The 26036-nt window shown below is 41.0% G+C and overlaps 1 protein-coding gene across 1 annotated transcript in view; it reads left to right on the plus strand.

Annotated features, from left to right (window-relative positions):
- The window catches only part of LGR5 (leucine rich repeat containing G protein-coupled receptor 5), a 139214-nt gene that overhangs the window by 81080 nt on the left and 32098 nt on the right, over positions 1–26036 (plus strand). Inside the window, exons 4-6 of the mRNA XM_036458393.2 lie at positions 5640–5711; positions 22153–22368; positions 24600–24671. Coding sequence (XP_036314286.1) covers positions 5640–5711; positions 22153–22368; positions 24600–24671 — 360 coding nt within the window. The remainder of the gene's footprint in view (positions 1–5639; positions 5712–22152; positions 22369–24599; positions 24672–26036) is intronic.

Here is a 26036-nt window from a genome sequence, read left to right on the forward strand (position 1 = left end):
TGTAATTATTAAAGTGTGTCTAGAACTATGTGTAAGGCACTGTGGAACTACAGAGTTTGAGAAGAATTTAGTCCAGTCTGATGGTCAAGGTTCAGCTTCTTGGGAGAGATGTTTCCCCAATGAGTTGACCTAGGAGTTGAATCTTGAGGGGACAAGATGCACAGAGACACAGAGGCAAGAAGTACCTGGCATATGCAGGCAGCTCAAGCATGTGCTGGGGCTCAGGCATTTAGGAGGAGGTGGAGAGTGTCTGGAAAAGAGCCTGGAGTAGAAAGAGTCCTGGTCTCAGGAATTCCATATATTCTGTCAAAAAAAAAAAAAAAGCATTGGCATTATTATGTTCTAGGCAGAATTAGGAGGAAAGGAAGAGATGTAAGCAAGGAAGTGTTCAGATTGCTCAGTTTAGCTAGATCACTGTCAAGGTGAGGAGGATTCAAGGGGAGTAAGACTCCTGCCAGGAATTTGTGCACTCTTCCCTTTGCTTTGCTGCTTAAGGGTTAATATCTAAGGAGCAGATTCAATTGTCAAATATTTTGGAAGTATTTCAGTGTTAGAGCAGTGATTTCCAACCATGGTGGTTCTTCCTGCCATAGAGTGTTTTGGAAATTTGTGAGGGTGTCTTATTTTTCCAGGTGGTATACTTGGAGTAAGCTGTCCTGTGATATGCAGCACAGCTCAACATAAAGATTCTATCTACCACATCATACCTTAGTGTTCCTCCACACCAAATGTAAATCAAGAATACTTTCATACCTAATAATACTGAGAGGTTTTCCAAGAAGTTCTCATAAGACTAATACTTTGTACAGGAAAGATTAAATGGAATAAATATATTCTCTCAAAATTATTGAATAATTAATTTTGTATACTGTCTATTCTAGGTATTATATGATTTCTAACCACATATTTAGTTAAAAATGATGTTAGTGCAGTAGAACGAGTACTCCAAACAACACAAAACAATGAAAGATATATAACCATGAAAATGTAAAACTTCTTCTTACAAACAATTATCATTAAATAGCAGAGAAACATGAAACACAGAGCTTACCCTCATGGAAACTCTCAATCTATACATATAAAACCTAAGCAACCAAACGACTGAACAACTGGTCATTATGACACACACTGACCACCAGGGGACAGATGCTCAATGCACAGGGTTGGGCTCCCTCTTGTCTGGATAGGTCCTGCAGGAATCGGGCCTGTGGGGATCAGGCTCCCTCCTGTCTGAATCGGGCCTGTGGGAATCTGGCTGAAATCAGCTAGCCACCATCCTTTGAGGGGTCCCAGATTGTGAGAGGGTGCAGGCCAGGCCAAGAGACTCCACTGTTGCATGAATCCATGCACCAGGCCTCTAGTTGTTTTATAAAGTCCAAAAGTCATAACAAGAAAGAAATAACTGATAGTACTGTAGCCTGGTAAGAAAGATAATATTAAAGTAATATTTGTCTGGGACCCTGACCAGTATAAGGAGGGCATATGGTAAAAGAAAAGAAAGATACTAGCAGTACAATCCATTGAGATGCACAATGAAGACAGCAACAGCAGTCCTTGGCTGGGATTGTTTTATATCGAAATTTGTTACTATGAGCTCTAGAAGATCACTAATGTTTAACATTATTACCCCTGTAAATATTGACCTTCATAAAAAATAAGTTATTGGTTCTGTATTCCAAAATACCCAGTCCAGTGGGATTCTAAACCAGGCTGTCCTCAACAAAAGTACATTGTCTTATGTAGGCCATTCAGTCACAGAATGGCTCATTTCCTGCCGCCCACTACCAGAACCAAAGCCACGTAGAGGGGATGGGTAAAACTAACCATAGAAAGGTCACAATTAGCCAAACTGTTCTAATTCCCACAGAGGCCCAGAATAGAGCCTTAATAGCTACTTGATACCTAAACACAGGACAATTAGGTAGAGGGAATACCTAAGGACCAAGCCACCAATTGTTACAAAGTCCCCGTTCAACATATCATCTCCCTCTGATTCACTCATTGTTCATGTTCTTATTTAGCCTATTGGCAAAAAAGAAAACCAAAAAAATTGTGCTGTTGAGTAGCATGGGGAAGTTGTATGGAGTAGGGAGTATTTTAAAGCTCCTCAGGGAAAGAAATTAAGAAACTATGAAGTCATCCTTTGTCTCTAGAGAAGTGTTTCATTTTCTTTTCTTCCCCATATGTGAATGGGGAAAAAAAAATGAGGTTATAAGTGGCTAAACCCATATTCTGTTCATGCACATTCTGCTTATATTCAATATATTCAATAAAAGAGCATTTGCAAAAGAAATCAGCAGCAGAGTTGGGAATGCTTTCTGTTTTAATTGCACTCTATGGTGCTGTAAACCCTTTAATTGTTTCGCCTCCCTCTGGAATATCTTAAACAAAAATAGAATTTTCTAATTAACTCACTGGAGACTTATAAGGATGTAATGGAGATAACTTGCTCTTGTTTTGTCATTTGAAAGTAATAAACAAAAGTTCTTAATGTAGGAAAAGATCAGGATTTAAATAGTGGATTTTTTTAATTATATTTTTTGTGTTTTACTGGTAAAGTAGTTGAAAAATTAAATTGTTGGGAGGTAAGTCAAGAGTAGGTTTAAAAGTTATCATTAATAAAGCTTGTTAAATTCCATTTTCTGAGGCCAGGCATATAAAGTTACTGAGAAAGTTTGCAACTCTTCAACAAAGGAAAACCATCTAAATATCTCCTGTGCTCTACTCCAATTTTACAATATTTTAGGAAGATTACATTTTAATAGTTTCACTTGTTGGTTAGCAAAACATGGGAGAACGATTAATATACACTTTGTACCAGTAATATACTATCTACAAAGTTTAGACATTGATGATCATGTATCTTATCATGATTAATCACTCAACAATCAATGACTTAAAAAACATATCTATTAAGTTAAAATTATATAACATATTTAAACTGCTTGGAAAAGTGTAAAGTAACATAGAAATGTAAACTTTTAATGTTCCGGTCAATTATGCAGCATTACAGAATTCAACCTACAATTTTTGGGACTTCCAAACTGGTCAGTGAAGTGTGAGGTCTCCCTAAAACTTGACTTTGTTTGTAAAGAATTAACATATATTTTGAGACTCTTAATTTATGAAAAGTTAGATGAATTCAACTTTAACATAATAAAATTATCTGACTAAAATTTTGGAATGCAAGTAACACAAGCATATTTCTTAGAAAACAGAATCTCAGTCATGGTGAGAAAAGCATAAATTTTATGACCTCCAAATATTTTTCACATCTTATTTGTATATGAATTTGTATTTGTATATATGAAAGTATAATAAACACCTTAAAATTTTAATCGTCAAACAACTTGTTAATCAGAGGTTATTCTATTCCCATTATACAGATGAAAAATCAAGGGTCAGTTAGGTTGAATGATTTGCTTTCCAAATCTTAAACCTTAGGACTTATTTCCAAGCTCAATGTCGCCTCAAGTTCATCTGAAAATATATCAGAAATACTTAGCATAACATAGGGTGGCTCTTAGTCTGTGGTACCTTGCCCAGAGCACAGACATCAATACAAATTCTCTGGTCCCGGCCTCAACCTACTGAACAGAAAACTTTAGGGGTGGGGCCAGCAGCCAATGGCTTAACAAGCCTTTAAGTGGATTCTGCTGAACCCTAAAGTTTGAGTTACAACCTCTGGCACAGGTTTTGTTGCTGCTGAATTTGTTTTCTGAATTAAATGTCCCAGTACCGGCGGGACCGGTTTGGCTCAGTGGATAGAGCGTCGGCCTGCGGACTGAAAGGTCCCGGGTTCGATTCCGGTCAAGGGCATGTACCTTGGTTGTGGGCACATCCCCAGTGGGGGGTGTGCAAGAGGCAGCTGGTCGATGTTTCTCTCTCATCGACGTTTCTAACTCTCTGTCCCTCTCAATTCCTCTCTGTGTAAAATCAATAAAATATATATTTTTTAAAAATAAATAAATAAATAAAAAATAAAATGTCCCAGTACCATCTCACTGTTTCATTGTTTTGAGAAGGGACTCATCAATTCATACAAAGGACCAACTTTTATTGAATGCTTACCATGCGGCAGGTATTGTTCTATGTACTTTCACTCATTGGGTGATCACAATGACCTTGTGGGGAGTATAGTTACTGGTCACTGAGACATGGAGAGTTTGGGTGATTTGTCTCAGATCACACTGCTAATGGCAGGGAAGAGGTATTCAAACTCAAGAACCCATGCTCTTCACCACACCTTAATCATACCAGACACTCTTCAACTTGAGAATTTGTACATTCAGCAAAGATCCCTCAAGAGTTAGACATACAGGGAGCTGAATACCAGTTAGTCATCTAATGAAAAGAAGCTTCAATTGTGGTGATGAGGGAACCAGGCAAATTGTTTCTGAAGTCCAAATGTAAGTTTGTTACCTAAAAAGCAGAAATTTCTGTAAAATGTCTACTTCCCTAAAACAGTCTTCTGCCTCTGGCTTACATGGACCATGCAATACTCAGAGGGATGGGAGTGGCTACAAAATTATTGTGTTATTTTATGAATAAGGTAGCAAAATATAAGGAATCTAATGGGAATTTTTCCACGCTATTTTCCCATTTGCATGTTTTTATTGCATTGTTGCCAGGTGTTGCCATTCTGTAGTCCCCATGTTCTGAAAAGAATTGTTGAGCCTAGGTGAGCAAAATTGCAACTACTTCACACACAAAAAAAATGTAAATTTATACCAAAATATGGCCATGAGCAAGAAAAGAGAACTTTAATAGACTCCTACGTTATCCTATTTTCATTTTGTCTAACCTATATCGGCACCACAGATCCTTTGAAAACGTAAATACGATCACATTTCCCACTTAAACCCTTCAACATGAATTTCTCATCACGTTTAAAATTAAGCTTTACTGTGGCCCAAAAGTGCTCCAGGAGAGGCCTCAGGTTCGCTCTCTCAATCTCTTGCTCTCACTCATTTCTCCTCAGTCACAATTGATCCTTTGCTGCTCCTTTAACAAGTCAAGCAAGTCCAACCTCAGGACCTTTGAATTTACTCTTCCCGCCAGGACAAGTTTGGCTCAGTGGATAGAGCATCGGCCTGCGGACTGAAAGGTCCTGGGTTCGATTCCAGGCAAGGGCATGTACCTTGGTTGCGGGCACATCCCCAGTAGGGGGTGTGCAAGAGGCAGCTGATCGATGATTCTCTCTCATTGATGTTTCTAACTCTCTATCCCTCTCTCTTCCTCTCTGTGAAAAATCAATAAAATATTTTTTTTTTTTAAAGAATTTACTCTTCCCAGTTCCTCAGCTCCTCCCAAATGTCACATGATTTGCTCCCTAACTCCATTCTGGTCTCTACTCAAATATCAACTCTTAAGAGAAACCTTCCATAACCACCTTTAAAATGAAAATCTCATTCTTTGTTACTAACTATCCCAAACCCGTGTTTGTTTTGTATTCGTAGTACTTATCACTTGGCTCATAGGGTGAAATTCATTCATTTGAATTACCTGTCACTGCCCATGGTTTGTCTGTTCTGCTGTTTCCCTGACACCCAGAACAGTGCCTGACACAGCTATGGCCAGTTATGGTTAACTATTGTTGACTTTCTTTAATATTTTTCTCTATTTGTTTTAATGTGCAGTATGCTGCAGAATAACCACCTAAGGCAGGTGCCCATGGAAGCGCTGCAGAATTTGCGGAGCCTTCAATCCCTGTGAGTATCGTTGAAATTTCAAAACGTCCTCAGGATCAATTTGGGAAGGAGCATTGAAATGTCCAGGTGACCAGTTTAGTAAATTCCTTGGCTGGAGGTCCTACCTGAATAAGTTGGGAAAGAGAGTTTCCATTAGAGCAGCAGTTCTTCGCTTCCTCATTAAACAATATGTATGGGAGGGACTGGTGTTGGGGTTGGGGGGTTCAGGGCAGAGGCTTAATCATAACACCTCCAGCCAAAGCCTCTTATATATGCTGGCATCTCAGGACAAAACATATTACTTTCAGGATCTTGTCCTACATTCTCCTGTAATTTGAAATTCCTGATTTTGAATCAGGAATGTTTTCCCTTTTTTATAATATTTATTTTTATTGATTTCAAGGAGAAAGGGAGAAGGAGAGATAGAAATGTCAATGATGAGAGAGTCATTGATCTGCGTGCCCCTACTGGGGATGGAGCTGCAACCCAGACATGTGTCCTGACTACGAATCAAAGGGTGACCTCTCAGTCAATGCTCAACCACTGAGCCATACCAGCAGGGCTATTTTCTCCTTTTATCTGGAAAAATGGGTGTCACAATCCAGACACCTTAGCATCTTCAATTTATTCTGTTTGTAGGTGATCTGAGCTGCCTTGTAATGAAATTTGCTGAGTCAAATAAATACTTAATTTTTTTAAAGTTTTATCTGTACATCAGGGGTTCTCAAATCAATAAGCCAAGCTCTAATAGTCTATCTTAAAGTCTTACTGCACAGGCCTGCAAACCAAGAGCTTCTCCATCCCACGCACACACCTCAGATTCACACATCATACACACATGCAAAACACAAACACACACACCACACACAGACACATAAACACAAACATACATAGCAGTGGTGGTTGTGATCCCTACTGTGAATCCACAACATTTCCTTCAGGAGTTTCCACCCTCCACTGATTTAAAACCTCTGAATAAATAAAAATTAGCTATCAGATGTTTTGGAGCTTGGATTGTAAGCAGTTGTTGACAGTAATTATTTGCCAAGACTATGCCAGAAGTACTTATTTGGTCAGTAAATATTTACCTCATCAGCATGCGTATTTACAATATATTGCATGATTTCCAGTATACATGTGTGTGATATATGTTCTCATCTTACTCACCCAGAGGTCTCCCTCTGTCAAACAAAATACTGGCTTCTGGTCTACAATGATGAGGGAGATAAATGCATAGGAAAGGAAAATAAATATTGTAGGTTCCCGTTGAAAATCACTGTAAAAAGCCCACCAGTTAATCATTACCCACAGTGTGCTTAACGCCTTTTGTTGAGATGACATGAAAGAAGGAGGAACGTGAGATTTGGAGATGATACTTTCTTCCTTTGATCTTTTTTTTTTTTTTTTTTAATGAAAGCAAATCTGGGCTTGAGACCATTTCAAGCTTTTCACTGCAGGCAAACAAAGTGACTTCCTAGGTTTTCACCATCCTATAGATAAACATGCCCACAAGGGCCCCTTTGTGGCCCGGGACAGGTCTGCAGCATTTTCAGGAGCTCCTTAATGACATAACAGTATCGCTCCTCCTTTGTTTCCACCAGCCTTTTCCTGGAGGGAGGAAGCAGTCAGAGAAGCAAGCCGCTCCGGTGGGTTGTCTGTGTAAGGGCACGGGGTCCCATGGCCGGATGGAAAGCGAGATAATAGCGGTGGCCAATAGGAACTTTAAACAGCTGTGAGGCAGGCAGAAGATAGAAGGATAAGCGTTTGTAACCAAAAGCCACTATCAGCTGAAAGAAGATCACAACCAGAACACACATAGAAGTGAACTCTTTGAGAAAGAGGAAACCATGAATCTTTTGTTCGCTCGAACTGGGTGGTGCCTCTCTGATAAAGGTGTTCAGATTTAGTTTCTTACTGTCTAGATATTTACTATTCACCAGGTGTCTCTTGCATTTGGTTTCTGGTTCGCCAAAAAACAATTGCCTTTGAAACTTTATAAGTATGTGTTCCCTGAAAAAAAAAAAAAAAGAAAAAAAAAAAAAGCCAGGGGCTAACTTTCTAGTATGACGCTTATCACATCCAACAGAGGCATCTGGATAGACACTGGGCCCTGGTACCCGCTGGACTGTATCAGCTGGTTATGTCATGTTCATCTGGGGTCCCTTCGCCGGGCGCAGACAGACCCTTGTGAGGTGCTAGATGTTGGCCATTCGTGCTGCCATGCCACTTTTCTCACTTACATTTCTTTGTGCTGTTTTGATGCAAGAGTTAAGACTTGACCAAAAAAAAAAAAAAAAAAGCAAAGATTTAGCCACCAAGTACACAGATGCCAAATTGTACCAACCGAAGGAGCCCCGTACCCAGTTTGTGAGTTTGGGCAATAGTGAGCCCCTTTAAATTTTTACTATTGCCCCAAATTCAAGGTATTTAATAGCATTTCTCCTGCTTCCTTTAAGCATTCGTTTTGAGGCTAATGGTTATTCCAAATATGCATTTCCGTATCCATCCTGCATCCATTTTCCCTGCCATGCCTGAGCCTGATGCTACTTCTGCATCAGTGTGAGTAACAGAGGGTGAGAGCAGCCGCATCCGGCTGCCACCACCAGGGTTATCTCCATGCAGTTACTGAAAGGACTGCTGCCACCCTTAGACCTCCACCCTTTGTCCAACGGTTCCTCCTTTTCTCTCTGTCTCTCTTGATGTTTTTATTTTCTTTGTATTATACATGCTCTCTCCAAGGAGCACTCCACCGAGTGCGGGGCAGTGGGGGCAGCACCCTGAATACTTGCCTGGCTCTGTAACTTCAGGGGGGATAGAGGGGACTTCTCAGCCCTGGCTGCCAAGAAGAATCATTAGGCTGTACCCCAACATGATTAAATCCGAATGTTAGTGTTTCCTAACTAGTTTCATTACCTAGTTAAGAGCTTCTTAAGTGAAGACCAGGAGAACGAGTGTCCTGTAGAATTCTTTCAGATGATATGTACATATTCTCCAGAACTCTTTTTAAACATAAAATAGTAACAAAACCCGTACTTTGCATTCCAGTATGAATTACAAACGTACGTGGACTACGAAGTAAAAGTCAGGGTTGCCTTGTCTGTATTTACTTGAAACCGCTCACAACTGCCCATTAACTCCACTGGCAGCCTGGGCAGGTGATGTTCAGAGGCCCCCTGCTGCTTGACCCTGATATTCAAATGTGGTCCAGCAGCATCAGCACCTCCTAAGATATGCAGAACCTTGGGCCTCATCTCAGTCTCAGTCAGAAGCTTTGTTTTAACCATGTTCTCAGGTGATTTGTATGGCCAACGTATTTGAGAAATCAATGTTTTTGAGTGTTCTGTGCTACTAACAAAGCGGCCTAACCAACCAAGAGTGCTTGAGGACTACTGAAACAGGTCACTGGTATACTCTGCTCCACTCCTATGACTCGGCTTCATTGAGCAAAGTTTAAGAAATTTGATATATTGAAATGGGTAGCACTGCGGTGAGGAAGAAACAGATTGTACTCGTGTTTCAAGAGATGTAATTTTCCATTTATCCTGCATAAACAAAAGACATTTTTGCTTTGTTCATAATGAAAACAGATAGGTACGTTCATGTTCCTTTAACTCTCTCCTGATGCTTACAAATTGCTCAGCTAAAGAGTGAGAGGCCAAGTCCATGCTCTGGAGCCTCGTGGCCCAGGGCCGGCCCCTGAACAATGTGCGCGTTTGGCTTCTGACCGGTCGTGATTGCCCAGACACCAGTTGGGTTTTTTGTAATGTAATCAAACATAACTTAATTTCCTTTCTGTTTTCTGGAAAGGAATCGGAAATGTAATCACAATTCACAGTGAGTTGTATTTCACCAAGAAAACGTTTGGCGTTATAGTCATTTCAAGACTAGGGTCAGATTACAGCAATTTGATGGAAATTCAAAACTTAACCCTCCCATACCCTCACACCTTGTATTAATAGTTAAGAAATGGATCTACTTTTAAAAATCTTTGCTTCATTTGCATAGTCATTAATGACGTTCAAGCATGTCATTAGTGAAACACAAGATGATCAAAGGAAATGACGTAGCCAGTTAATCAGAGAATGATTTAATACATGTCAGATTCTACTCCAAGTCTGCACTACCAAAGCTAACTGGGGAGCATGCTCAATCACAAAAATAATAGTTTGGTGAATAGAAAATGAAAGAAGAATGAGACATATCTTTAGTACTATCTCCATTCTCCAATTAGCTAATATTCACCACAGACTATATTCTGAAATCTAAGAGGAACGTGTAGTTTCTGCCTGGAACATGATCTATTCAGGCTTCTTTTTGTAATCCCCATTTCAGGGCCACAGACCTCACGCGTGGACCATCATTCGAAATGTCAGTTAGTTCACCCAGACACTTCACAGTAGGGTATTGCGGATAATAGTCGAAAAAGATTAGAAGCTAGAGGAATGGGTGACGAGGAGGCAGTGGACTCACAGGGCTGAGCAGAAAGAAAGAAAACCTAGAACCAGCAGCAGCTTTCTCCTGCTAATACCCAGAAGCCTATTGGGTTTCCACGGATAAAGAATGGGAAGGAAGTAACACAAGACAAAGAGGTGTGAGCAGACAGAAAGCAAGGTGAGGTAGCCAAGAGGATAAGATTAAAGGATCAAAGGGGTTTTTTTAAAAAAAGAATAATGGTTTTAGTATTAGTGACAATCATTCCTTCCACTAAAATACTCTCCAGAAAGAGAAATTACAAGCCCATTTAATAAAAATATACTATGGTTTTTATTTGTTTTGTTTTATCACAAAAGCGCCAGCATATTTTGTGAGATGGAGGTGGACTTGGAAGTTCTAGGGGTCGAGGGTTTTGTCTGTTACACTGAGAGTTCTCTTCATGGAACCAAGCACAAACCAGCACCCAGTGAATTGTAATGAGGAAGGGAAGTCTTGCCTTGTCCCCCCACCTCATTTGAACATTAGAAGGTAATTATTTTCAGAGACAAAGCCCTTTCATTGCAGTGCTTATAAGAAGAGAGCTCACTTTAGAGCATTGTCTCAGAATCATATACGGAGAGAGGGTGGGGGGGATGGGACTACTTCATGCAAGGCTTCGTATGTGCAAGATTCTTACATCAAGTGGTCTGCCAGAGCTCTGACAAATCACATACATGACAGTCAAATACCTAAAAGGGAACATGGATGTTGTGGAATGAGGAGTAAAATAAACTTCTTTTAGCTTGTCAGGTGAAATGAAGGTTGGCTTTGGAAAGTAAATTAAACTCTGGGGAACTAAAGGGTGATTGCTATGGGAAGGCAAATCATGAAAGGGCAGCATTTCCCCCCTTTCAGGACCGATGAGGTCTGTACTGAACTGTGAAAAGGCACATCAAAAACAGCAGAGAATGGGAGCATTGCAAAAACAAAACCAGAATGTGGAGCTTATTAAATGCCATGGCTATGAAAGCAGCAGCCATCAGTATTTATGAAGCACTTTTACCTGCATTGCATCATCCCACTTCATCCTCACAGAAACCTTAGTGATGAGGAAGCAAAAAAACTCAGAGGTTACTTGACCTTCTCAAGGTCATATGGCTTGTAATGAAGTCAGGCTAATGAGTCTGGAATAAGAATTCTGGTCTTTCGGACTCCAAGATCTGCTCTTTTCCACCACACTCTCTTGCCTCCCTCAGGAAACCCCTTGCAGGGAACAGGCACTACAGCCTGGGAAAGGAGGGAGCTTGACAGAAACACGTGCTCCTCCAGACGTGCTTGAAGGTTTACAAAAAGAAAGAACAGTTATAATGCTGCAGGACAGAAATAAAGACATTGAAGAAGAAAAGGCAACAATACTTTTATAGTGCGGCCAGACATTCATTTTTAGTGTTCCCTCGTGTATTTGGTTGTGTGATCCCTCATTTCCTGTGAGGTAGAACTTGACTCCACTTTCCTGATGAAGAAACTGCAGGTGAGAAAAGGTATCTTGTTTCTATTGCAAAGGTAGGAGTTGATTAGACAAAGGCAAGAGGGACAAGCATTCCAGGCAGCGGGAACTATATGTGTAAGACCTTATAGTAGGGCAGGGGCGGGGCCGGAGGATGGGAAAAGTTGGCACATCAGGAAACAGAAGGAATGTCAGTGTGGCTGAATCAGGAAGAGTGAGGGGGAGAGAAGTGAAAAAAGAGCCTAGTGAGGCAGGTGGAGTCCAGCTCCTTTGGAGGCCATAAGGAACATGTCAAAACTTTTCATCTTTATTGTCAAAGCAATGGGAAGCCACTGGAGGATTTTAGGCAGGAAAGGGCATGAGCAGATCTGAAATTGTCTAGGAGAGAAAGGAAAACTTTGTCAGGATGGGGGCAATGGAGATGTAGAAAGGGAGATGGATTTGAAAACCATTTAGATGAAATTACTAATATTTGGCAATGGATTAGCTATGAAGAATGAAGGAGGAAGAGGATCAAGGATGATTCCTGAGAGTCTGATTTATATAACCACATGATTAATGAAGCCCATCTCTGAGATAAGAAACCCTGGTAGAGGACTACATTTGGGGAGGAAAGGGTGGGAGATGCTGAGTTTGATCTTAAATACATGAGTTTGAAGAAAAACAACTAAGTAGGTTACACATAGGCAGTTTTAATTTAGGTTAGGTCTTCCTACCATGCATTTCCCTTCACCTAACACTTCATCATACTGACTTGGTTATCTGACTAATCTGTATAGAACATGTCACTAAAAGTTGGGGCCTTGACTGCCTGGTTTACTGCTGGATCTCCAGCGCCAGGTGCAGCACCTTGGCAAAGCAAGCACTCAAGAAATACTTGCTGAACTGAAGCCTTAATCTCTAAGTGGTGTTCTACACTGCTGCTCAGGACCAGCTAATCTCCCTCAGTTTGACTGAAGCCCGTATTCACTGATTTCTGGCTGCAAACTCTTATCTCTGTACCCTGGCTTTTCCCACCTGCCATTCTGGAGCTGATCTAAACCCTAGGAATTTCTTCAGGGAATTTGGGTTGATCTATCTATAAGAATTAACTTTCCCATTGTTTTAGCTGAAAACTTTTCTACTTCAAAAAAACCCCGCAATATTAAATTGATACAATTTAGATAGGCAGGAGGTGGGGGATGCTCATGAACACAAGGCCCAGAAGTTCTGTGGGAAGGACCTGACCGGGACAGAGAAATAAGACAGAAGTTTGGCTTGATAAGGTGGATGAAGAGATTAGAATATTAGAATGAGAAGTTTCTGTAAAAGGAGTGGTAATGTGGAAGAACTAGGAATTCTTAACAGGGAAATTACCTAAAGCACACTTTTAGGGAGATTAATCTGGCAGCAGCCTAGAGGGTTAATTGAAGAGATAAGAGATCAAAAAGCCAAAAGGACCAGCTCTGAGGCTGTTGCAATAATACAGGTGTGAAGAGATAAGAGACTGAACTAGACAATGGAAATGGAGAGTCTCTGAGATAAAGATAAATGGAGAGAACTTGGTGAATGATTGGCTGGAAAGCAATAGAAATATTCAAAATGACCCCCAGGTTTCAAACCCTGGTGGTACCTGGGAGACTAATGGTGCCACTGATGAAAAGATGGTCTTTGTTTTCTATGGAGAAAAATGAAACTGAAGAAGTTAATGCTCATGTTACTTTGGCTATAGATCATCTATAAAATTCACAGTAGTGGTGGCCTCTGAGAAAGTGAACAACTTAATGTAAGTTGACTCTACAATATATTTCTCACTGGAATCTTGCATTCCCCAATGATGCCAGAGAGACAGAAGTTTGGTTCAGTTGGCATTTCATCTGACTGGTGGTCAATCAGGTGACTAGTCTCAAAAGTACTGTACTTCAATGAACCCGCTGACTTTATCTCTCCCCAAGTTGGAGAAGTGGGAGGAAAAAAACTTTAACTTTTCAAAGGTAAACATAAAGCAATAATGTTTCTTCCTGGTTTGCATTAAATTTACCAACAAATAAGATAGAGAATGTTAGAAAAAACAAAAGCAGAAATTCCCATGTGAGCAATTATGATGTTTATGTATATTCATATGCTTAATATAATCCAAGGAGATAGGTGGAAAATTTCATTAAATTTCACATTGTGGCCACTCCCTCAATATTTAAAAAAAAAAAAAAAGTAGTACTAATAATAAAAGTCTCTCATATTATAATGACTATATATAGTCATTATATATATATATATATATATATATATATATATATATATATATATATATATCCAATCTATAAGAGTTCAAATAGATGAAATTCTATCCTGAAAATATGCTGGTCTCCTGACAAATTCAACTCCAATGTTTTCCAATGCAATAAAATTTCACCATAGCAAAGAGTTAAGGTACCTTGTAAAACTGTATTTTTTAATAATTTTTTATTTTTCAATTACATTAACATACATTATTATATTAGTTTCAGGTGTATACCCAGTTATTAGACATTATATAACTAACTAAATTATTATCCCAATACATCTTGTATCCATCTGACACCATACATAGTTATTAGAATGTTATTGACTATCTTCCTCATGGTAGTCCCCGTGACTGTTCTGCAACAACCAATTTGTACTTCTCAATCCCTTTACCTTTTGCATCCACCCCCTCAAACTTCCTCTCATCTAGCAACCTTCCAAATGTTCTCTGTATCTGTGAGTCTGTTTCTTCTCTGCTTGTTCATTTATTTTATTTTTTTAGATTCAAGTGTTGATAGATATGCATTTCTTGCCACTTTGTTCATTTTTTTAATCTTTTTTTCTTCTTCTTCTTAAAGAAGACCCTTTAACACTTTATATAATCATGGTTTGGTGGTGATGAACTCCTTTAGCTTTTTCTTGTCTAGGAAGCTCTTTATATGTCCTTCAATTCTAAATAATAGCTTTGCTGTGTAGAGTAATATTGCTTTTCATCACCCTGAACCCTTCTGGCCTATAAAGTTTCTGTGGAGAAATCAGATGCCAGTCTTATGGGAGCTCCCTTGTAGATAACTAATTGCTTTTCTCTTACTGCTTTTAAGATTCTCTCTCTGTCATTAACCTTTGGCATTTTAATTATGATGCGTCTTAGTGTGGGCTTCTTTGGGTTCAACTTGTTTTGGACTCTTTGTGCTACCTGGACTTGTATGTTTATTTTCTTCACCAAGTTAGGTAAGTTTTCTGCCATTATTTTTTCAAATAGATATTTAATTTCTTGTTCTTTCTCTCTCTTCTCCTTTCATCGCCCCCACTATGTGAATATTGGTACAGTTGAAGTTGTCCAAGAGGCTCCTTATACCGTCCTCATAAATTTTTATTCTCTTTTCTTTTTGCTGTTCTGATTGGGTATTTTTTGCTTCCTTATATTCCAAATCACTGATTGATTCTTGGCTTCATCTACTCTACTGTTGATTCCCTGTAAATTATTCTTCATGTCAATTAGTGTACCTCTCATTTCTGATTGGTCCTTTTTAACGATCTTGGAGTTCTAAGTTCAGGGAGCATCCTTATAACTAATGTTTTGAACTCTACATCTAGTATATTGCTTCTCTCCATATAGTTCCGTTTGTCAAGTTTTTGTGTTTGTGTGTGTGTGTGTGTGTGTGTTTGTTTGGTTTTTGTTTTGTTTTTCACTTGGAAAATGTTTCTTTGTCTCTTCATTTTGGCAACCTTCTGAGTTTCTATGTGTCAGGTAGAGCTGCTATATCTCCCAGGCTTTGTGGAGTGGCCTAATGTAGTCGGTGTTCAGTAGAGTCCAATGGCATTGCCTCCCTTTTCACCCAAGTTGGGCACCTGAGGTGATGTATTCAGCCCATCCCCTCATATGGGCTGAATACATCCCCCTTTTGTAGTTGAGCCTAGATTGCTGTTGGCACATCACTGGAAGTGACTTACCCTCAGCCTGAACAGCTGCAAGGACTGGCTGCAACCACTGACCTCTGGCCATCATGGAGGATCAGCTGTGCAGTCCCCCCACACTTCAGTGGGGTTCTGGTTCCTACTGAGTCTTCCCTTTGAATGTGTCATTTGTGGAGGTGGTTGGATGATGCTTTGATGTGGTTTGAGGCTGTCCCCCAGTATGCTGGCTCTGTGTCCTCTCAGGAGGTATAGGTTGAGATCAGCCACCACCTTTGTTCTGCCTGGGGCCACCCAGCATGAGCTACAAAGTTATCTACAGGTGGCTTTTCTTATGCTAGGCTTAGATGTGCCCAGGTGAGCTTTGAACCAAGACCAACTTCTGCTAGTGCTGAGCCTGGGGCCACTTAGCAAGAAGTATGGGACACACTGAGGCCAGATGTTGCTTGTTTGAGAGATTTTAGGAAAATCTGGAGCATGAGCAAGACAGGCCATTCAATGGAAAAGCCACTGGAAACAGCTTAAGTAGATTCAAAAGTTGGGTGGGGTGGGCCTCAGGGAATCACCAGGGCAAGGCAAACAGTGTGAACCAGGTTGATGAAATTTCAAATATGGCACCCACCTGCCTGCACTGTCAGGGGAGGGCTCATCAAAGAAACAATTTTCTATGTCTGGTAGAAAGCTACACACACACACACTCACACACACACATGCACATGGGCTCACACACAAGCTCTCGCTCATAAATCAATTCCTCCCCATATGACTCTGGTGTCTTTCAAGCTGGTGCCCTAGCGCTGGAGATCAGAAGGAATTAGTCTGAGTAAGTCCATGTATGGGCCTTGTAAGAGGAGCTTCCTGGAACTCCAACAGCCTCTGTCTCCTTCAGCCTCAATCCCTGCTGGTTTTTACAGTCAAAAGCTATGGGGTCTTTTCTCTTCCTGGCACTGGAAACCTGGGCTGGGGCCGGCTGTGGGGCTGTGACCCCTCGCTCCTCAAGGGGGACCTCTGCAACTGAGATATACCTCCTGGTTTTTATCTGCCACACATGGGTGTCTGACCAGCCAATTCTGCATCTCCAACCCTCCTACCAGTCTTGATGTAGATTCTTCTTTAATTTCCTAGTTGTAGGACTTCCATTCTGCCATATTTCAGGTGGTTCTGAATGATAGTTGTTCTGTTGTTTAATAGTCACTTTGATGTGGTTATAGGAGGAGGTAAGTACAGTGTTTACCTTACCTAGGCCACCATCTTTTTTTTTTTTTTAATATATTTTATTGATTTTACCCAGAGAGGAATTGAGAAGGAGAGAGAATTAGAAACATCGATGAGAGAGAAACATCGACCAGCTGCCTCCTGCACACCCCCCCACTGGGGATGTGCCCGCAACCAAGGTACATGCCCTTGACCGGAATCGAACCCGGGACCTTTTAGTCCGCAGGCTGACGCTCTACCACTGAGCCAAACCGGTCCGGCCTAGGCCACCATCTTGACTGGAAGTTTCAAATTGTGTTATACACAAGCGTGGAACTATATGATCTCTTTCGTTGCAATAGTAAGTTAACTGAAAATGGTTTTATTTATTAAGATTTTATAAATTATCTCAATCACCTGGGTCTTTTGACTATTTGTGAATTGTTTATAATGGTCTCAATACAAATGTGTATACAAGAGAGTTGGTCATTTCTTTAAAATGTACAAAGAAAAATGCTCACCCAAATATGAAATAGCAATGTCAGTCATGAAGATGCCATGATTTATAATGGAAAAGAGCCCTCATTTATTGAAAGAACCCTCATTCTTTTAATGCTATTATGCCTGCAGCTGCAGCATTCTTCACACCTAAGCTTTTTCCCCCCTCAAGTAATCTATGTTAATAATTGACATTATTACAGTAATCTCAGATATAAAATTAGCCAAGATCAATGGCTTATCTTTTGACTAACTCTGTCTTATAGTTAACTAGAAACCTAGTGTATGAAAATTGTGTACTGGGGGAATCCCTCAGCCTCACCAGCACCCTCTCCAATCCAGGACCCCTTGGGGGATGTGGATTCGCAATTCAGGATCACTGGCTCCTAACAGCTCACCTTCCTGTTTGCCTGATCACCCCTAACCACTCTGCCTGCCTGCCTGATCACCCCTAACTGCCTTTGTCTGCCTGCCTATCGCCCCTAACCACTCTCCCCTGCTGGCCTGATCACCCCTAACCACTCTGCCTACCCGATTGCCCCTAACTGCCTCTTCCTCAGCCCTCCCACCATGGCTTTGTCTAGAAGGATATCCGGAAGATGTATGGTCTATCGGGTCTAATTATCATATTACCCTTTTATTAGTATAGATGGCTCATCAAAAACATTCTCAAACAAAGATGTAAGTTTGTGTGATACACAGGCAAATAATTATATAAAAGATATATGTGTAAAGAACTATTTTTCTGGAACAACAATAGCAAGAATGAGTTTATAGAATTTCTAATCCCCACAATAATACAATTTAGAAACCAAAAATTCCTTTCAGAGGCACAGAGTAAATTGGCAAGATGTTTCTTTAAAAAAATACAATTTGTACAATTAACCTTCCGTAATGCATGAAAACATTATGGAAAAAATTTCATAAGAGGGTAGGAAAATTAGCACCTTTTATTTGTCTGACATAAAAGATTGATTTTTTTTTCTTTGCCTGTTACCTTCCTAGTTTTTCATCACATAGGTTACATTGATATTAAAGAACTATATTCACAGTGAACATGCAGTTCTGTTTTATTTTTAATTTATATAAGTCTGGGTAACATTCATCCACTTGCCCAGGATGGAACATAGAGTCATCATAGCTTCCTTACTTCCTCTGGCCACACCTGGTGAGTTCCACGTTCTGTCAGGCTCACTTATTTAGCATCTCTACATCAGACTTTCCTCTCCATTTCCATACTTCCTCCAGGCACTCATCTTCTCTCTCCTTGATCACTGCCACTGCCTGAGTCACTTTCCCACCCATTCCTGTTGTACAGTGCTATCAGCATGATCTTTCCACAGCCATTCCCATTGCTAAAGATTTTTATTTTATGGCATCTAACTGCATGCAGGTTTTGTGCTGCCTCTATCACATTATTGATAGATACAAACTTAAATGCCAATATTATTGCTAGGAACTTTCTCTGAGAATGTGACATCTTCCACATGTCACCACTTCTCCTTCACCTTTAGAAAGAAGGTGGTATATTCAATAATGTATCAGGAACAGAACACACTTACACACATAATGCTAATAATGAAGGATAAATATTAAGGGTGACTTCTCTTAATTATAATTACAGACACCTCTTAATAATTTCTCTTATGAGCTGAAATTGGTTTGGCTCAGTGGATGGAGCGTCGGCCTGCTGATTGAGGGGTCCCAGGTTCGATTCCAGTCAAGGGCATGTACCTTGGTTGCGGGCACATCCCCGGTGGGGGGTGTGCAGGAGGCAGCTGATTGATGATTCTCTCTCATCAATGTTTCTGACTCTCTATCCCTCTCTCTTCCTCTCTGTAAAAAATCAATAAAATATATTTTTAAATAATAATAATAATAATTACTCTTATGAGAGGTGAAAAAGGTTGTCTGTGTTTCTCAAACAAATTCACTGGCAACCTAGCATTTATTTTTAATTAAATTTTGACTAAGGCAACATTTGAGTTTACCTTTTTTATTTTGAGAATTGTTTTGATGGTCAAAAACACAAACTGTTAACCAGCTTCAAGTTGAAATAACTTAAGATCATTAAGATGCATTTTGGCTTACAAAGCTCCGTTGTGTTCTTTTCTTTAATCATAAGCAACCCGATTAAGACAGAAAAGTGTTGTCCCCATTTCACAGAAAACTGAGTCTATTGACTGGCCATGGTCACAAAGCTGCTCTACTGACTTGAATCCAAGATTTCTCATTCCAAATCCCTGCACTAATTCACAGATCCTGAGCTGCTTACACACATACACACACACACACACACACACACACACACACACACCTTGTGACTTGCATGAAACAGAATAACAAACACTTAAAAATGAAGCTATGTAATGTAGTTATTTTTATTGCTCCTGATAATGTTATAGAACCACCTTTTTACCTATTTTCATGTTCTGTCTAGTGTCCTTTTTCTTATACCTCACTGCTTAAATGTTGCATTTTCCAAGCATATGAATAGAAAATGTCCAGCTGCCCCAAAAGAGCAGATTGATATAATATGAGCTCTTTGTTTGCTCACAGAATAGGCACAAGTTGTGCCCTGCCAGCTGCTTTGTCCACAGTCTGAACCTTGTTCTGTAAGAACCACCTGTATGACTGGCTGTATAATTAATTCCATACTCCAGTTTAGCCTGGGGATCTTCTGTTAAGATTAAATCAGATACTGCCTCTGAATGCGAACAACATGCCACTCTCTGAATTAGATTTGGACCACTGAGGCCAGGTGGACATGGACCTCAAAATGCTGCATTTAGAAGGAATCTCGTTTATTGAGAGCTTCTTATATGAAACTGCTCTGGCAGAGAAATATTTTAGTGCTGCAATCAGGATAGCCAAGTATTGAATCCATGGGTATTAGTACTCAGAGTGTTAGTACTCAGATTATTAAGACTTAAAGAGTTGCCCTCGCTCATTTCATTTCAGATAGCAAATTACTCTAAGATAGTAATTTTAGATGACAGTGTAGAGGCCAGATTACACCCCTTTTTGGGGGGGACTGCGGGGGAGTGATTCATAAAAGACATCTATCCAGAAAAATTGACTTATTAACATTGGAAACTGATCCGACGGTCACTTCAAGATCCAGCAGGAACTTCGGTAGTGCCTTAGAGACCCAAGAAGACAAGCCTGTGACTCAATTCTGTGAGAGTCTTTTGCATAAATGTAGCCCAAGGTTTGCACTCAACTTTAAGGATAGTCATTTTCAGGACTCTTAGAAGCCACTCGGCGTTTCAGTGCCTAAGCAACTGGCAATAATCAGACAATACGTCAACTAAAACTTGGAAGCTCATATTATTTAAATAAAGTCTTCCTTCTTTAATCAGCACAGTCATTAAAGGGAGTTTACATATGTGCTTTCCTTCTGGTCGAACAATAACAATCACCTTCTCGCCCCTGATGAAATTACACCTTATTTGAACATGGGCTGAGCATGTTGTTGCAGGAGAGAGGGGAAGAGACAGTGTTGAGTTTTCCTAAACATTTCCAGCTCCATCTGTTGACAGAGCCTTGAGCTGTTTGGAAGCTGGGCTCCTACTGCCTGCGGGAACAGTTGTTCCACGGGAAATGTAATTGTGAGTGGGCCATGACGCCAGACTGTTAAACTGCGTTCCAAGTGATCTTCTCTCCATTCCTATCACCACTTGGCTCACGACCTTGACGGCATCACTTGTTCCCACTCAGAAGTAGCAGCCAGAGGACCAGCGAAGCGCTGTGACCAAAAGTGAGGGAGCCGCGTTCCCTGGCTCCCTACCGCAGAGCAGTCTCTCTGTTTCTAAATTGTTTAAATTTGCTGTGCAGGGGATTGCTTCCTGATCCTGGTGTGCTTCCTACATCTGTTTAGTCTTAAATACTTCCTCAAATATTTTTCAAAATCCACTCGTGATTTCCTAATCCTTCTCTTAATGCGTGGACGGCCTGACATGCAACTCTTCCTCTTTTAAGTCCCAGCTTGGGAAAATGCAAACAAATGGGCGATCCTGAAGAACAGACTGGGGGAAAGATGAGTGAGGGCGGTGGGAAGCCTGGGGGAGCGATGGCAGTTCTATTGTTCATGCACCTTGCAGAAATGTGTCATTATTTGTCTGTCCGGTCACTTCAACGAGGACTTCAACGAGAAAAGTTAAAGGCGTTGTCATCACAGCTGCTGTTTGTGTTGGATTTGGGGGGGCGGGGGAGGGGGGGAAATAAATGTATTGCACTCCCTCTGCTGGCTCTGAAGTTGCAACACCTCATTAACCAGATCTATATTTAGATGTCTTTTCCCATTTGATGGGGGAAAAATGGTGTGTGGAAAAAAAGGAAGCAAAAACTGGGAATGTTGTTAATTTTATTATTCATTTAAAATGTCAGGAAAAACAAACATCTGCCCAGTGCCAATGGTTAGGAGGAGCAGGAAAGCCAGCAGTCTTTAGGCCTTCCAGCGCTGGAACGGCCTTTACAAATCACTCCGTTCCTTTCAAATACTGAAACAATCTTTTCCCAGAGCTTAATAAACAAACCAGTGGATTAGCATGCTCAGTATGTTCAAAACAGTCTGGAGGACAAACACAAAGACATGTATTTGGCTTGGGGCGGGAGGGAGAAGACAGGGTGTCTTTCACTTGGTGTCAGAAAAGGAAAACTAAAAGATCCTCACCTGAATCTTTATACATCCGGGGAGGCCCCTTCAGGCGTGAAAGCATGCTCCCCACAAGCCTGGAAGAGGACCAAGCGCCATGGAATTTTACAGCCGAGGGGACCTCAGAAGCAATGGCTCTCCTCTGAGTGAGAAAGAGGGCTTAGCAAGAGAGCAAAATGCTCCAGACATCCGAGGACCGTGAGGGCCCGCGCCCGCCTTGCTCATGTTAATCAGCACATGGAGGGTGTTTGCTGGGCTCTGCTCTCCCCTCCATTCTCGCTTGCTTTCTTCCCCAGGCGGCTGGATGCCAACCACATCAGCTACGTCCCCCCTAGCTGTTTCAGCGGCCTGCACTCCCTGCGGCACCTGTGGCTGGATGACAACGCTCTGACGGAAATCCCTGTCCAGGCTTTCAGAAGTTTATCGGCACTGCAGGCCATGACCTTGGCCCTGAACAAAATACACCACATCCCAGACTATGCCTTTGGAAACCTCTCCAGCTTGGTAGTTCTGTAAGTTCTGTTGATTTTTTTTTTTTCTCTCTCTCTTAACAATTTCTAAATTCACTCTAAGACCTTGACCTTAAAGTGCTGGCTTTTCAAATCTTGAATAGGGACATTTTAAGTGTGGAAAAAACCCTGAATTCCTCCCCAAAATGACTCATAAGTGTTCTAATTGTATAAAAGAATGAAACAACATTTATGGAATACCTGCTAAGTGCCAAGTACTGCTGAGCATTCAAATATAATAAAATACGCCCTCTGCCCATTGTTTATTGTACAAGTAACCACCATACTGTACAATTAGTAAAAATGCCTTATTTCTGATAATAACTTATAATTCAGGTCAAATTGAAATATGCCATTCTTATCTATATATATAAAAGCCTAAGTGATAATTAGGACCAAATGACTGGAACAACCGGAATGACCAGTGGACCAGTCGCTATGACACGCACTGACCACCAGGGGGCAGATGCTGAATGCAGGAGCTGCCCCCTGGTGGTCAGTGCACTCCCACAACCAACCTCCAGTAGTTTCCCCCTGGCTGGCTGGCTCCCCAGATCTGCCCTGATAGGGGGCGGGGTGGGGGACATTGGTCAACCTCCCAGGGTCCCTACCCCCAGCCAATCCCCCCCCATAGGCCTATATCACTGGCCAGGCCAAGGAACCCCCCCTGTACACAAATTTGTGCATGGGGCCTTTAGTTATTTAATAAATACTCTTGGCATAGATGGTTTGGCTTAATGGGTAGAGCGTCGGCACATAGACTGAAGGGTCTGAGTTCAACTCCAGTCAAGGGCATGTATCTTAGTTGCAGGCTCAATCCCCAGCCCTGGTTGGGGCACATGTGGGAGGCAACCAATCAATGTCCCTCTCACATGAATGTTTCTCTCTCTATATCTCTCCCCCTCCCTTCCACTCTCTAAAAATCAATGGGAAAATATCCCTGGGTGAGGATTAACAAATAAATAAATACTCTTGAATCTCTACCAAGGAAAGAGAAGCAAGAATGAACCTGAGAGTGAGCTATGCATGTCTATCCCTCCCCACTATATGTCTAGGTTCCATTGTTTCAGTAAATCAAAATGATTCTCAATTAGTAGTTTGAAAAAATAACCAGTCTTCTGTGAGAGTGTAGAAATATGCCCCATGTATATAAAATTTGGGGCCACACCAAAAATTATATTTTTGCCGATCTGAGGGGGGAAAAAAGTATAATTTTGATTCACTCACACTGACTGTTGTTGTTGTGTTTGCTATCCCCAGCCCTGGTTGGGGCACATGTGGGAGGCAACCAATCAATGTCCCTCTCACATGAATGTTTCTCTCTATATATCTCTCTCCCTCCCTTCCACTCTCTAAAAATCAATGGAAAAATATCCTCGGGTGAGGATTAACAAATAAATAAATACTCTTGTATTATTTGACAATCTAAGTGCCCCTGACTCAATAGTCAGGTAGTATGTGTTTTAAAAATTCTGCAGCACACCAGTTGGAAGTCACTGCACTAGAGGAAATAGATTTACAGAGAGCCAGCTATTCTTTTTCATGCTGTCTTCCTTAAGCTCATCTTCCAAAACCCTCTTTGGGGCTTGATCCAGTTTCCAGTTATGCACACAGTAGCTCTCATTGGCTTTGTCCTCACTCACTTACCATTGAGCCAGTGGAGATAATTATACACACTTATAGTGTGTCAAGATAACTCATCTCCTTGGGCAGCCAAAATATATTATCATCATTTTCTGCCGTCAAAATTGCTGTTTTCTCTTTCCCTGTGGCCCTGCCCTGGGAATGTAGTCATCATAAGTCATCAGCTTCAACAAAAAAAACGCGCTGACACACCAGGACCTTCCCTCCACCCTCCATTTGTCAGTATCATTCTTATCACCCTCCCTCCAAAGCCATGCTAATTAACCCCTGTCGGAAAACATGCTGAACAACCACACTGAGCAACCTGGATTTATTTTTATCAATCATGTTGCTCATATTGTAATACACTACCTGATATCTCAACCTGAAAGGTAAAACTGTGACTGCCTATTAAATTCTAAGGTATAAAATCATCTATGGCAAGAGTGAACGGAGCATATAACCGTTTTTACAAAACGTTCAACAAAGCATTTCCTGTATATAATTAGTGCATTCTGTAGTTTAAGTTTCTTTGGATTTAAGCGATTAAAATGTGCCTAAGTTTCTATGTGCAGTGTGCCTTGCTGACTGTCTGTAATGTTCTCCTGCAGGCATCTCCATAACAATAGAATCCACTCTCTGGGAAAGAAAAGCTTTGATGGGCTCCACAGCCTAGAGACTTTGTGAGTTGACCTTTTATTTGTTTCCCTTTTTTCAGTGTTTTCCTGAGTATTCTGAAGGAATCAAAACAGCCTTAAAATCAAGATTGCTGTTGAGTTTGGTTAATTGCCTGAGCTTTAAACAGATATCCACTGCAGCTTTATCTTACACACAAACACACACCTGGCAAAGCTAAACAAGATTTTATCTTGATCTAGCAAGAGTGATAAATTAGTTAGAATCATTATTAGCTAAAGGAGATGCTTTCCACTAAGCAGAGACTATGTGTTTGGAAATGTGTATTCTGTGAGAATAAGGGCTGGAGGGGGCTAATGGGGCAGGAGGAATGAGAGATATCTGTAATAATATCAACAATAAAAAAAAAATTTCATTTAAAAAAAGAATAAATTCTTTATTGTCCAGGATGCAGACCAGGCTGCCATCTGAGATGAACAGTTCTCTAATTAGGAAACCACAGGGTTCATGCTAAAAGCAAATCTAAAGACTAACAAGTTATGGTGGCTCCCATGTATTGAGTATATCCGTAGTCAAATATGGCACTGGACATTTGGCACACTTTCAGTGAATCCTACAACCATCCTAGGAGAGCAGACATTACCCTCCCATCTTAGGTCCAGTGCTATCAAGGTTTTTACCAACATCACATAAATAGTCAATAGCATAACTGGGATTTACTTCCTTCTCTAGTTTGACTTCAAAATCCACGTTCACTACTACATTCTACTTCCAAAGAAAAAGTCAAAAAATTAGTTTTGAGTTGCTACCTGTAATAAAACTAGAGCCTCGCCAGCTAGTCAACAGAGCCGCAGTTTGCTGACCACCGGCCTCCAGTGTATCCCAAAGCCACTTGGAGTCGGGATTCTCATGGGCTACACACCTGGCTGAGCCCTCTCCCAGGTTGGGAGCTGCTCTCCATCACCCTGCTGAATGGGAAAGGCAGAGGGAGGGTGCAGCGACAGGCAGAGCAGGTTCTGAGTGTGCTGGGAGAGGAGGGTGGTTCCAGCTGTGTCCCAACTCAAACCTCGTGTTTTCACTACTCAAGCACAATAAGCCACACGGGGCCACTGAGTGGACAGTGCTGCCTGTGACAGGACTGCAGAAGGGGATAACCAGAGACCACTCTACGGTGGCCTTGGAGCCCATTAATCGTTTGCACACAGAGCTTAACAACTTGAACCTGATCAGTCAAACTTCCAACCAGCTCTGCATCCACCCATTTCCTTCCAGGCCGTCTATTGTCCGTGGTCTTCTTGAGGCCGATCCGCACTAACAGCTCTCCTTCCCGGGTTACTTCAGTCGCTCTGTGTTTCCTCCTAGAAGGGAGCAATTGTCCTCACAAGGAAATGCCAAAGATGAACTTGTCCAGG

This window comes from Pipistrellus kuhlii, unplaced genomic scaffold, assembly GCF_014108245.1.
Source record: "Pipistrellus kuhlii isolate mPipKuh1 unplaced genomic scaffold, mPipKuh1.p scaffold_m20_p_3, whole genome shotgun sequence".
Taxonomy (NCBI): Eukaryota; Metazoa; Chordata; class Mammalia; order Chiroptera; family Vespertilionidae; genus Pipistrellus; species Pipistrellus kuhlii.